The sequence below is a fragment of the Elaeis guineensis genome, chromosome 8, assembly GCF_000442705.2.
Source record: "Elaeis guineensis isolate ETL-2024a chromosome 8, EG11, whole genome shotgun sequence".
Classification (NCBI taxonomy): domain Eukaryota; kingdom Viridiplantae; phylum Streptophyta; class Magnoliopsida; order Arecales; family Arecaceae; genus Elaeis; species Elaeis guineensis.
The window spans coordinates 19,580,702-19,595,690 of record NC_026000.2 but is presented as its reverse complement, the minus strand read 5'-3'; the positions used below and the strand labels follow the sequence as shown (position 1 = coordinate 19,595,690).

At 37.9% G+C, this 14,989-nt stretch overlaps 1 protein-coding gene across 2 annotated transcripts; it reads right to left on the bottom strand.

Moving 5' to 3' along the window:
- Positions 1-9,123: 9,123 nt before the first annotated feature.
- On the bottom strand, positions 9,124-14,452 carry LOC105049959 (tRNA (guanine(9)-N1)-methyltransferase). Of its 2 annotated transcripts, none has more exons than XM_010929780.3 (3): positions 13,918-14,452; positions 12,159-12,518; positions 9,124-9,849 (listed from the first exon to the last, which is right to left on the bottom strand). In XM_010929780.3, exons 1-3 carry the CDS (start codon positions 14,329-14,331, stop codon positions 9,478-9,480), a joined length of 1,146 nt encoding a protein of 381 aa, XP_010928082.1. In that variant the 5' UTR covers positions 14,332-14,452; the 3' UTR covers positions 9,124-9,477. The 2 variants fall into 2 exon arrangements, with proteins under 2 accessions (XP_010928082.1, XP_010928083.1); XM_010929781.4 differs by having other exon boundaries at positions 12,159-12,499; positions 13,918-14,366.
- Positions 14,453-14,989: the final 537 nt, after the last annotated feature.

Below are 14,989 nucleotides of genomic sequence, written 5' to 3'. Positions count from 1 at the left end.
TCTATTTTCAGACTTCTCACACACGTATCTCCTCCATCTAGACTCTGTTTGGATTGTTATTGGGCTCGTTAGATTTCGTTCGTCGTCCTGGATCTTGTTCTAGGCTTATTGTGGACTGAATATCGAGATATTTTTCTCAACAATCTTCATCTCGACTCGATATTCAGTCTCCACCTATCTTTGAGAGCCTATGATCCGTCTTGCTCCCATGCCCTAGGGCACGTCTACTGTCTCATGGATGGGCAAATGTAGAAGTCGAGCCAAACCGCTCGATCCCACCTCCATCATAGGCTATATCCGCTCTAGCCAAAGATCTGCTCGAAAAAATCTTTTGCAGCAATAGAAACTGCACTCTGCGACGTCACCTCTCATTCTCCTGAGTCTTCTGTCTCGTGTCCGATCCATCTACACCTGGAGTTCCACCTCGCTCTGAGCTCCTCCTGGCTCCTGAAGTTTTACCTCGTATTGAGCTCCCTATCAGATAGTAATATACTTTTGTCCTCTTTTCTCCCTTCAAAATAACCCTATCGTTGTGCATAACATTCAGGATTCATCACCAGCTACCCACCTGTAGCCGGTTGAATCCAGTTTGCTCAGTGAGATAAGATTCCATCTAAAATCAGGTATATATCAGATCTCGCCTAATCTCCTTACTGCACTATCATGTGTCCTTCAATTGATCATCCCGATGCCTCTGATCACACAGCTCGGTCCATCCGACAGATGAACAATGCCCTCACTGCTCTCCAAAAAGTCAAACAGCTCCTTTCTGCAACATACATGATGGGTGCATGCAGAATCTAAAATCAACTACTGAAAAGAAGTAGATACTTCGTCAGATATCAACAGAACATCATCCTCTGACTTACTACTGATCGTCGCTACAGTAGCCCTCATCCGATTCCTAAGTTAAGGGCAACCTCTGACACGATACCCCAACTCATCATACTAGTAGCATCTGATCTTGCTGGGGTCCCTCGTCTTGGATCTGGATCATCCTCCTCATGATCCTCTGCCGCTCCATATGCTGTCATCTACTCCTCCAAAAATCGCCAAAGTTGAGTTGCCGCCATGTGAGCTCGAAGCCTGATTCTCCCGCCTGAGAACCTTATTCTGAAAAATTACTGTGGTGATCTCGTCCATCTTGATAGTGCTCCTCTTTACTAGAAAAGCAGTCGCCAAGGACTCATACGAAAGGAGAAGGATGCTAGCAAGACCAGTGCCCTGGTCTTTTCTCCTCAACTTTCTCATCTATACTGAAAAGATTGGTGAAAATCTTCTGCAAGTGATTAAGATGCTCCTACACACTGTCTCTCATCCATCCACAGTTGGTAGAATTGCCTCCAAAGGAAGAGAGTATTGATGAAGGACTTCGTCATGTATAACTCCTTGAGCTTTACCACAACATTGTCAGAAAAGTCTCGCCAAACACATGTTCACCACCTCATCTGTCAGGTACAAGTTGATGGTACTTACCATTAGCATTTATAGCCACTCTCGGATCTTCTCCTCCATGGTGGCTGATTTCTTTTGGTACCAGAGAGTGTCGATCAATCCATGTTGGATGAGCACATCTTTCATCCTTGCTTGCTACAAGAAGAAATTATTTTTTTCATCGAATCGATTGATCTCCACCTTGATTGTGCTTGTCTTCTTCATCTCCAATCTCGACTAACACCATCTCTGCTTGGATCGTTTGGTACTATTTGTCCATAGTAACCAGACTTTGATACCAATTATTGTGATACTACCTTACTCTCATACTAATTATTATACTTTGATACCACTTGTTAGGATAAATCCCCCATTTGTGGAATACGGATCACCCGCCCAAGATCACAACTTCATCTAAGAAAGGTCGATGTAGATGCCATGCGAGAAAAGGAAGAAGAAAGAACAGCAAACAAATATAATGAAAATATATAGATTGGCCTCAAGCCTACCTCCACGGGACGTGCAAGTTTCACTATGAAAGAAAGAAAATCAAATAAATACAAGAGGAACTCACCACTCAACCCTTATACAAAGATCTTTCCACAAGAAACCTCAAAATCCTCATAAAAGCTTTCTGAAATCTCTCAAGAAGGCTCTCTGCATAACTAGAACATCACCAGCTACCCCACGCAACAAACAGCTCGTCAATCAGAGTTATATAGGCTCCAAAAATCTCACAACAGTGTTTATCTAAGAGATTGAGTCCAAATCAAATCCTAGATCAATTCTGATCGTCCGATCATGACCGGCTCGAATCATGGCCGTCCGATCGCACAATCAGGCTTCCCTGGCTCCTGATCAAACTTGAAATCGATTTGGGTCGTTAGATCTTCACCGATAGCTCTGATAGCCGTCGGATCGTGCTTCGATCCATGCATGGTCTGTGAGCCGCGACAAAGCGCGCGGTCCACGGTAGATCGCGACACCCAGGCCGGCCTGGGTGCCCATGCGTCTGGGCCGGCCTAGTGCGCTACCGTCGGCCTGGCCTGCGCAAATCATCGGGCCTGGCCTGCACCGCCGGTGGTCTGTGCCGGCTCATGGGCCCCTCCGATGGCTCGTGGGCCGTACCATCTACTTTCGGATTTTTCTTGTACGTATGTCACGCCCCCGATCCGAGATTTTGAATCGAGGGTCATGGCAACCGCCGCATACTCATAGAAAACTCTTCCCATAAGCATGCAAGGCATCTTATTATATTATCCTAAAACAACAGCGAAATAATTAGTCAACAATTTAAATCTAAAATATAACGACCTAAACTTTTTCTTTAATATCTCAATAAATTCAACAACGATTCAAAGACTTTGCATCAAATTCAATAAGCCTTTCAACCTAAAATAAAAGTATGAAGATTCTGCTTCTGATCACTCTTCCATTTATATCTTGTATCATCTTAATTCTTCAACATCTGTAAAAACAGTAAAATAGGAGATAATGAGCTAGACAACCCAGTAAGCAATGATCACTTTTCAACAGATTTCATCAGGCATTTAAGTAAATCATCATTTATAAAAAATAAGCATATAGAGTTCATCAATTCGAAATCAATTTCAATTATGCAACATAATTCATGCCAAATTCATTTCTTTTTCGAAAATTCAAGTTTCTTTTCAAATTTCAATTTCTTTTGTTCTTCAATTTCTTTTCGTCAACCATGAGCTATGACCACATTTTCCCTGTGACAGGGTCATAATACCGCGTATCTGCTTACGGTAGGCTGCGAATCATCTGGCAGCCATGTCTTTTGAAACCGCTGGTCTCGCTGGCGGTTTGTCGCTGGTCTCGCCGGCGACATAAACCCTCAGGACAATCAATTGCCAACGTACATGCCCCCATTGGCAGGGTCCTTTACATAGTCAGGTTGTCAATTCTTATTGTTTCTTATATCATAATTCTTCATAAATCATGTTTCATATTCTAATTTCGATAATAAAACATATAATCATGTAGTATCGAAATCAATCAATATAATGCATCATGAAATCAATATATTCAATCATGCTTCATCATAACATTTCAAATAAGATATTTTCATAGCAAAATACCATTCATCCAATTCATGCATCGTTTCACAAATCATGTCAGAAAAATACATTATAATTTACCGATAAATCTAGAAAAAGTGAAACATTACTTACCTCGAACGCACTCCAATAAATCCATATAATTCTATAAATTTTCTTTCAAAAAATTCTGTTCGTAGATCATATCACAATATTTCATGATCAAACATCCACAATCCTATACAGAATCAATTTCAATAATTAGAAAGAATACGAATACCATATTTCAACGGTTTAGATTGGGTCCGATCATCTAATTTTATCTAATCAAAATCTAATTAGGACCTAAATGATCCAAAGTTTGACTATCAGATCAAATTGGATTCGAAGTGATAGGACCGAGATTTCTTCATCGATTTCATAAAATCAAGTAGAGAGAGACAATCAGAGGAGAGAGAATTCATGAGGTATAATTCGAATTGATCAGGTGACACAATCCAATATTACGATTGATCCAATATCTTGATTGGTGAAATCAACATGATCAAATCAAGTCATGACTAGATCGGGATCATGGATGATCAAATCTAAAGATTCATGGTCTGATCAAGGTGGGTGCCAGTACGCTGTTTGACAATCATGGATCAGGGTTCTTCATTAGAATCAGATCAGACTTATTAAAAGAAATTTCTTCATTCACTAACCTTTTTTTTAGAGAGAGAATCAATCAAGAGAGAGAATATTTTAGAGAGAGAAAATTCTAGAGAGAGAAAACTCATCTTGAATTCTTCAAACAATATGATTCAACAAATTCTGATCGATCAGATCAAATCATGCTAAAATTATCATGTGGATAATTCAATAAGATCATGAGAAATAAAATCTAAAAATACCTGATCTGATCAAAGTGGATGTCGGTGTACCGTCCGACGATCACAGATCAAAAATCCATCACGAGGATCATTTAAATTCATCATCATTCTTCTCAAAATTTTAGAAATCTTAAGAGAGAGAAATAATCTAGAGAGAGGATTCTAGAGAGAAAAAGTAGAGAGAGAAAGTCCAATTCTAGAGAGAGAAAATACTAATTCAGGCTGAAGAGAGAGAGGGAAGAGAGAGAAACTCTCTTTCTCATATTTTATTATTTATATCATTATTTATTAATTAATTTAATTTCTTTTCTTTTCTTTTCTCTCTCTTTTTTTTTCTTTTCTTTTTCTTCATGGAAGAGAGAGAGGAGAAAAAATCCTATTTATTATTATTATATTATTATTATTTTATTTTTCTTCTTTCTTTTTCTTTTTTTTTTTCCTTTTCCTTTTTCTTTTCTTTTTCTTCTTTTTCTTTTCTTTTTCTTTTCTTTTCCTTCTTCTTCTTTTCTTTTTTTCTTTTTCTTTTCCTTCTTCTTCTTCTTTTTCTTTCCCGTGGACATGTTTTGGGCTGAAACAGGGGACCCTGAGGTCCCCTCATTGGGTGGCCGGCCGGCGGCGTGGTCGGCGTGAGATGGCCGTCGGCAGGAGGAGAGGCGATCCGCGGTAAGAGGAGGCCAAATCGGTGGTCGACGGTGACCACTGGCGACAGAAAAATGATAAAAAAAAAAGATTTTTTCACAACAAAATCCGGCGACTTCGGTCGCCGGCGAGCGTGCACATCGACACGGGAAGGAAGGGGAAGGAGAGAGGAAGGGGAGGAAGCTTACCTCCGACGCCGGCGAAGCTTTTCTGGCGAGAAATTGGATGGCACAAGGACGAGTCTCCGTGAGGAAATTTCCGATGATTGCCGTCGTTTTGCCCCGAAATTCTTTGGTAGGAAGAAGGGAGAAGGGTCTCCTCTTTAAATAGAACCAAATGAGAGGAGTTTGACTCCTCTCCGGTGAGGTTTCCGACTCCGATTAGGAGCCGGTCGGGAGAAGAAGACTCCCTGCGGGAGTCTTCATCATTTTTTTTTTTTTGATTTGTTTGGGCTGGCTAGGCTATCACAACGTATCTCCTTCATCTGGATTCTGTTTGAGCTGTTCTTAGGCTTGTTGGATTCTGTTTATCATTTTGGATCTCATTCTAGACATATTGTAGACTGAATCTTGAGATATTTTTCTTAACATACTGTATTTAGATGAATGTCATGAAAGTAAGGTGCGGATCATCGTAGGATACATGGTCCTTTGCTGCCTGCTTAGCATGCCTTACTTTTAACGTGGTTATAAATGGCTAGCTGTCTTAATGACGCGACCCAAGATTTGCTAAAAAGCTAGAACTAGGTGGTATCTATCTTGCACAGCTTTTCCAAAGGCAAATTCTAGCTATTAACACCTAAATAGAAATTATACATAATATTTTATAGAGAACAATGTTTAGTATTTGCCAATGAAATGAGAAAAAAAAAATATCAACCGGCGAAACCACTCAGTTTTTTGGTTGGAATATGTTATAATTTGTCGCCCTTATTGACCGTTGCGGACTATCATGTAATAGCACAACATTATTTATCTTGTGGGGTCTAAATGTCCGCTAGTACCTTGTAGTACATAAAGAGAGACTAGCTTTTCTTCGAACTAGCTAAAATGTAAGCAGGCCTCTGATAATAGTTGCATAATTTTCCTTCACTTCCATGGATGTCATCATTTCATGTAGTTTTATATGGATTATAGTTTAAGCAAAATTCTTTATGCACCACGGACGATATAGAAAATCCAATGTGGAGTGCAGTCTTGTTCAATTGATCTATGTAGTCACCATTTTTCTACACGCATTTAATACCTGTAGGTTGGCTTTTTCGTTTTAAAATTTTTTATGACAAAAATACTCTTATTTTTTGAAAAAATTATGACATTTTATATTCATATTATGACATCCTGTGTCCAGAAAGTCATAATTTTTATTCACATGATATCATAATTGTTGTGGTGTAGAGAGGACTTCTTTAGTCCCACATCGGTAGAGTCAAAAGATAATATGGCTAGATTAGAATCTTCTCTCCTATGTGAGGTATCTGTTAAAGGGCAAAATCATGAGGCTCTAAATGATCAAGGCCCACTGAACATGAGGCTCTAAATGATCAAGGCCCACTGAAGCCCAAAGATGATCATGAGCCAAAGCGGGCAATACCTCACGTACACAGGATATCATAATTTTTTCAAAAAATAGGAGTATTTTCGTCATTCAAAATTTTCAAATGAAAAAATAAATCTGCAGATATTAAATGCGCATTCAAAAGTGGTTGGATAAAAATATTCCTTTCATATTATGATATCGTAGGCCATATTATGATATCCTGGGCCATATTATGCCAGGATGTCATAATTTTTTTTAAAAAATAGAGATATTTTTGTTATATAAAATTTTTAAATAAAAAAATCGATCTGCAGATATTAAATGTGCGTTGAAAAATAGTGACTACGTGGACTAATCGAATAAGATGGTATATTCCACGTTGGATTTTCTACACCACCTACGGTGCACAAAGAATTTCTCTATAGTTTAATACCGCAGTTTTGAAAATCTAGTAACCATAATAACTCTTCTTGCTAAATTTTTTGCACCAAACCTCGTCATTATTGTTTTTCTCTAAAGTTACTCACAGAGAGTCCAAGCAACTAGAATGTTAGAAGGAATGGTGACATGAGATTCACTTAAATCTGTCATTTGATGAAAGTCTATATAAAGGGAATGTAAGCGCTAGCCGTGGTAGAGAATTTTAATAGATAGGGAGATCTTGTAAATCACACGAGCTAAAAAATTTAGGATGCTAGATTCTTTTTCGGAGGTAATTTTAGCCAACCGTTTTCCAACCACTGCCATGTATATAATCTAACCAGGCATCCGGAAAGGTCCAAATTTGGCACGGTTTAAGATGAAATTACTTCCCTACATACAACTTTGCCTTCTTTAGACCATTTTTTTTATAAAAGATTTAGGATAATCTTAGGGAATTTCAAATCCATGGCTTTCAGCAATGCCCTTACAAGCTATATTGAAGGAATTTTGTTCTACCAAAAAAAAAAAAAAGGAATTTTCAACCCCGATTGCGTCAGTTTCCATATTATAACAAGATAAATCAGATTCAATCTTGAATAATTGGTTCTCTAAGTCTTTAGTTAATTCCCTATCTTTCCTAAAATTTCCTGGACCCAAGGATCGACTTGAGTATGAATTTGTATATTTTAGAAATTAAATGTGCTTTATGAGCAAAATAAATGGACTAGGAAAGCCAACTAGAACAGAGCTGCTTAAAAAGGGAAGGGGGGGAAGAGCATAACCGAGTCAAGTAAAATTCTGCTAGCCCAAGTAAAATTTTGAAGTTTGGTGTACTGAGAAGGATAAATTGCTTTCCCTAGCATCACGCATGTATTTACTACTGCAGTTTAATTAAACATTGCAACTTGCAAGAACAGCCATGATCCATTTGTTTTCCCTTTTTTGGTTCTTTCTGATCTACTCGAACTCCCTGACCCTGGTGTAGAGACCTTAATTATAATACTCCACAAGTTTGTTTCATGATTAGCTTGCAATTTTAAGTTTAAAGCATGTCATTCATCAATTAGTATTTAAAATACCTCTTCTTTAGGTTAGTGGAACACTAGATCCAAATATTACAAATGGCACCTTGCGATTTTATTTCCAAAACAATGATTTAAAATAAGATCCAGCGAGAGATTGAGGGCATATTAGATGGAATAAATAGCTTTTATGTACTGTAAGACATTTAACATCTGTCAAATTTTGAAGATATTAGAAGCATCGTATAAATTCTGCTGACGCCGATGATGATTAACATTAAATTAAGAATGGAGTAGCTTTCTTCTTTTTCTTTTAATAATAATATTCTAGATTGTTCTCATAATTGATTTACTTGGAGAAAACTGTATACTTCCCAGTACACATGCAAAAAAAGGTAATACAGAAAGGATCACAACAGCGTTCGCCAGAGGGTTCTGGAGGAGAAACTCCAAATGCACATGCAGCCTCCTCAGACCACACAATTGAAGTTATGCTGCAAACCGCCCCTCCCTTCCCCTCCAAATTCTAGATATATGAACTAGCTAAAAGATCTGTAGCTTTGCAATATAATTGCACCCTTAGGTTATGAGGCCCTGTCATATAGACTTAGGAGGTTTTTGGAGAGTTGCGATCAAGTTTAGCAGTAAAATCTGACAGAATTGTTTCTGCCCAAAAAAAAAATTTCTTTAAATTATCGCCCTTTGGCACCTGCTATTCTGTAAATAGCTTGATGGGAGATTCGGCAGTGAATGTTATTGACATCAGGAATTGTATCGGAAAGGAGCGCAGAATGGCCGAACTCCCTATTTCTTGTCCAGCGAGATCACAGTCATTGCACACATCACAACTTTACAACCTCCTGCTATGTAATTCTTAACCTTTCCGTCATTGCAAATCATTTTAGTTGAGGAAAGTGTCGAATGCCTCGAGGACACAGCACTTCTTTGGAAAGAACTTCAGACTCATCATTCTCCCTTAAATATGGTCTCCAAACTTTACTGATATCCTGTTTCTCTGACAAAGTACACAACTCATAGTTAGTTGTATAAAGTGGTGACAATCTTCGACCGATGGAACGGGAATTAACAGGCAGAAAATGATTCAGCTTCTCCTTCTACAAAAAAGGCATATTGATCTCAACTCCAATAATAAAGGATATTGTTTTAAGTCTCTGCACGCTGGCATTCAACAGTTTATACATTTTGATCAAACAAAAGCAAATCAAGGTACCACTAATATTGGTCACAAGTCCAGTTGAAAAGAACGGATCAAAGATTCCAACTAGAACGAAATAACAAAAAACAAATTAACTCAGTGAGTTAGATATTTCCCTTTTTTCTAGTTCTCTAACCATACCACTTTGAAACATGATATCCAATCATGCTTGTTAAAACACTCAGCTACGTATTTTTTCATCAAAGACCCGAACCTCAATCAAATACGATTTAGGCTTATGCAAATTCCTTAGGTCTTGAAACATTTCATTACTCTCTCAAACCATCGGTGGCTTCTTTGGTATGCATATTGCCTTCAAAATTCACTGCTTCATCTACACTTGCAGCCACAGTTCTTACAGAGTCTTCAGCATTCTCATCTTCAATTCCTTCAGTTCCAGATTCACCAATACATTGCCTTTTCTGGACCCTAATATCTTCATCATCTACATCTTCTCCTTCAACTTCATCTTCAACTCTTACTATATCTGCATCATCTATGGTTTTTTCATCTTCGATAACTTCTTCAGCTTCAGCTTCACCTCTTTTTCTGGGAGGAATTACCTGAAAGAATGCACTTTTCCAATCTCTTGTTTCCAGGAATGTAAGCAGTATTTCAACCACTTGGTTAACAGTAAGAACCTGTTTGAGCAAACACCAAAACATTGATTACAATTTTGCCACAATGTTTCTCAAAATACAGGGAACTGTGAAAGCTCAGAGACCATCTGAATTAAGTGAAGCCTTGAACTAATCTTTGCTACAAGATTATCATTTCATCTTAAACTTGTCTGCATGCCCACGAACAAGCCACAAAGCTAACATTCATCAGATTGACTAATAAGTAAAGCTTGTTAATATGTTAAGGGATACTGACAGAAAATTCACAGAATTTCTGGAAGCACTATTAGATGATCCTCAAAGAAATAGGAGACTGGTGGCATGATGATATACATGAGTATTACTTGTCCTGATAATTCTTGTCATAGAACTCAGCTAGTTTACATGTGCACCTAGAAAACCTTGTCTTGTCAGTTCATTTTAAAGCTAGAAGGTGCCCCTGGACAACACATGATCTATCAGCAAGATTGCCATCTACAGAGTGAAGGATACTTTAATTATGTGCAGGTAGGATTGATGATTATCTATTGACAAGAGAGTAACTTGTTATACATCTCCAGATGAAATCTAGTAATCTGGAAAAGAAGAAATAGAAGATAATTTTGAAGTCAAATGATGAATCTGAGTATCAGCGCATGGCACAAAAACATTAATGGTAATGAACAGATAAGACAGCTGTTAGATCTGGATCTAATGATAAAGAGTAGCTCCAACTATAAATTACCTAAGGGACCTAATGCTCTCACCAATCCCTTGAAAAAGCTATTTGAGTAGCTCAAGTCAAGCAGGAAACAAAACGGGCCCAGCTTGAGCTTGACCAGATATATGAAGTGAAATTGAGAATGGCCTGGCTTGCACGAATTCGGCCTGTTTAAACCATAACTTGTTATGGTACATATGTAGCTTATTAATCCCTCAAGAAAGAATATTCACATTAACAATTCTTAATCCCACAGCAACACATTTGGAGCCTATAAAGGCTCCCAAGAAAGTAGTACTAAACTGAATTCTGAAAATATAACAGAATAAAAAGGAAACTGCAACACTGAGCAACTTATTTAACTATAACCTAAGCTGATATTGTATGTAACACTAAAAAGATCTTAGCTAAGATCATGAAAAGCATTTAAAATTTTCTTTTAAGTCCCACTAACGAACACAAATATTAATTTCTAGCTAGGTGCTCAACCGAAGGCCTTCTTGGCCCATGGCCCATATCCAGGCTCTGTTTTAGCATGGCCTAAGGATTGAGTCAATTATTAAATAATCTTTTCAAAAAGGGATTGATTTGGAGTATCTTGAGCATTCCCATCAAATATGTCTCTGATGCCACTTGTTTTAGATTTTAAATGGTCAGAGAGCATGTATCCCAAGTAACCGGACAATCCAGCTGCAGCCAAAAAGCACAGAAACCAAATTGTATAGATGGTAAAACCTCTTAATGGCATTATCATGATAACCACCAGTAATATTTTAAATGCAACACATATTAGATATGCCAGGTATTCGAGAAGAACAATATCCAGCCTGGTTTCAATATTTCAAGAATCTAACTCTTAGCATATTCACATGTAAGAGGTTGCTTAAGCGATTCAGAAATTCAATGCATTTTTGATTGTCAAAGCATAGTGTTTCTCTTTTGGTAAAACAATCTGACGCATATGTGGGGAAAATTCCAAACTCTTCAAGGAGAAAATAGGTAGTCTGATTTCAATACTTAATAGAATAATCTAATTCTGAGCACACTCGCAAGTAAGAATTAAAAGATTGCTTAAGAGATCTGGAAATTCAACCCATGTTTGATTGTAAAACAACAGAATTTCCCTTAAAGGAAAAAGCTATTTGATGCATAGGGAGGAAATTTATGATGCTTTTACCACATGAAAATTGAGTTTGTTGAGAAAATTAGAGCCACTTGTGTTATATATTGGTTTGGAAGTGTCATCACTGAAACAAAGAAGCTACCATTAAAGAGTGCAACTTGCTATGAAGCTTGAAATGTGTCATAATGCTATATGTTGTAACGCCAACAGGCTTTGCTATTTTAATATTATCTGCATGCTGGTTGAATGGCATGATCCATAGCAAAGCTCTGAATCCCCCCTACCTTCCTTCTATGAAAATAAAGCAAAGCAAATAATGTAGCCATCTATATGCATGGTATCAACAGTTTTATCATATATAACAGCTCAGAAGCTGTAATTTGTCAATTTATAAAAATGAAATCGTGTAATAACTAAGGATGATAATTATATACTTATAAGTGGCAAAGATGAATTCTGCATTCTAAATCTTTACATGAAGATATAGATACAGATGACCAGACTTACCTGCGAGCTTGACATCCTTAGGTAATTTGCAATTGGCAGTCTTGCAGACTGAATTCCTTGGTCATTTGCTTTCTTCATCGTTATCCCTTTCCATCGATTCCGATCAACTAACCCACCAATAATATAAATTTTCTTTGGATCAAGTTCGTCAAGTATGGTTTCTGCATCAGCAGTGAGATAGACAAGATTCTCTTTATTATCTTGCAAAGCTTCAATATAAGGTCTGCTCTCTTTTTCAATGATCCATTTATCAAATCCTGGGAGCCTTTGTAACTGGGTTTCGATTTCTCCTCTGCATCCTGTCAACCAGAGATGAGCTGGTGATGCACATCTTCCATTCACTGCATAACAATACATAATCTGTAACTTCCATTAGTTGACAGAATAATGTTTGAGACAAAAGACTGTCTTTTTGGACAGTCAGAATGATGGGCAATTTCTAAAGGAAAGAAAATTATCTATGAAAGAAGAAACATGGGTGCCAAAATCTATAACAAAGCAGAATACCCACTGGTAACATTATCTTAATGAAAATCAATTATACAAAACAAAATGCCAATTCAGTATCCTTTAACGCAGCTGAATAATGATTCGCAACTGGCATAAATCTTATATGACACAAATTATTAAAGTAAATACAATTAACTCAATAGACATAGCAATGAAAGCCTGATCATTAAGAAATGAATAGAAAGTAGTTGTATATAAAAGGACAAGGTGTTTGTATAGAGATGTAGATTCACATCTTACAAATATCACAATTTAGTTCATATGCATACTACAGCACATAATAATACATTGAGTTAAAAGTCTATAGATCCACTAGAAACTTATATGGAGTGCTGATGCATCATATTAGTTTAGCTAAGCCCTGTTTTTTTAAAGCAATTGAACAGATCTGACAACTTAGTTCTGATTTGCCTAATCAATTCAATATCCAACTCAACACAATATATTTGTGAATTAAGAATAAATATGCTTAAGCAAACTGCATCATTCATAAGCTGAGCTTTGAATATTTTAAACAAAAACATGTAACAACTGTAGCACATTTAGTATCCTAAATAATTTATGCTAGTTACAAGAACATAAAAAATTTCCATATCAGATTTTTATTATTCTACAAATGTCAGTTTGTTGATCCTACCTCAGCATTAGTTCCATTTACGCTACCCTTTATCACATATACCGAAGTTTCTTGTTTTTCATACTTCAACTTAACCCTCAATTCTTCATTTATGTTGTTGATGGTCCATGCTGCACATGGTACTTCTCAAATAATTATTCCTCGACCTATCCCCTATCATCAAATTTACCAAAATATCTACTTCAATATTTGTGATCGAATCATCTTCTCTTTTATTCATATGCTCTCTCTCCATGGTCTAAATTACTTATCGCCACAAGAATTAATTCTTTTGTACATTTTCTTCATTCGAGCGTTGCATTGTTCTTAAAATTCTTCTGGATACTTCTATTTTCATGTCCCTCAATTTAACCATACTCCTTGACTCCATCCAAGAGTATAATTTTTTTTCACCACTGTTAAAAGAATGACCGACTAGATTCCATTCTATGGTCAACAAAATCCCCCAAGCCATCACGATTTGCCTCGTGGACTGCTAAGCGGGGACCCAACCGAATCCAGATGACCCCGCGTCAATTAGACAGAAAGGCGGCGGCATTATGGTCTTAGAATGATTGAATCAGTTTGAAACAAAACCCTAATTCGAAGAAAGAAAATGGATTAGAAGCGCACCTGTTGCACGAGGCTGTGGATTTCGTTGGGGGTCATGAGATGAGCGAACTCGAGATCCACCACCACCTTCTGCCCCAGCTCGGCCGCCCTCCTCAGCCGCCCGATCTTCATCTCCCGCTCCTCCGACCGCTTCTCCATCCGCTCCCTCCTCGTCTCCCGCCTCGATTCGATCAGCCTCGCCCGCTCCTCCTCCGACGCCGCGGCGGCGAGCTTCTCCTCCCATTCCCTGCGCCGCCGCTCCGCCTCCTGTCGCTTCCGCTCCTTCTCCGCCGCCTTCCGCTCGGCCTTTCTGGCCTCTAATCGCTGCTGCTTCAGGAGCTTCTTGCGTGCGTTCTTGGAGAGGGCGGGAGCGGCGGCCTGGCCGTTTCCGTTGCGCTGGTCCATGGGCGTGGTTCGAGGGAGGGTTTCAACCATCTAGCGGGAGGAGCTGTCGAAGGCTTTCTTCGAGTGACAGAGGTAAGTTGGTGAAATTACGGGAATGCCTTTCTTGGCACTGGATCCTGGCAAAAGGGTGGTGGAATGCAGTGCCATCGGACCGTGCATGAGATCTATAACGCGCTAACCCGGCCCAATATATTCAAGTTTGGGTCCAAGAGCTTAAAAACCCACAAACTTTACTGAATTAGGTCTCTCTTCCAATAAAAATCTAAAGGAAAAATTATAATGACGCCACCCAGCTTAGAAAGGTCCCAAAGATGCTCCCTTGCCGTTAAAAAGTTTCAAACGGATCTTTTAAATTCCTAAACACTGTCCCTCTACCGCTCCAGTTAGTCGATGGCACTGGCTTGCCGTTTCATATGGCTAAAATGCCCTCACTGTCTTCGATGAACGAACGATTTTGGCGTTAGGACTGAAATCTGATCAGATATCAGCATATCTATATATATATTTATTTTATCTAATGAGTATGGATACGAATATTACTTAGATACAAAAATTTATATTCATATATATTTTAAATAAATATGAATATAATTCAGATATTAAAAATATAGATATAATGACTGATATAATTTAGATAATTAAATTTTATGACTACAAAATCAAAGATATTACTAAATAAATGATAAAT

Bases quoted from the DNA above. Each gene is read 5' to 3' on its own strand.
- LOC105049959 (XM_010929780.3), bottom strand. From the start codon at position 14,331: ATGGTTGAAACCCTCCCTCGAACCACGCCCATGGACCAGCGCAACGGA. The intron at 12,519-13,917 runs GTGCGCTTCTAA...TGGAAGTTACAG, and splicing joins TCCACAGCCTCGTGCAACAG to ATTATGTATTGTTATGCAGT. The intron at 9,850-12,158 runs GTAAGTCTGGTC...TTGCTCAAACAG, and splicing joins TAAGGATGTCAAGCTCGCAG to GTTCTTACTGTTAACCAAGT.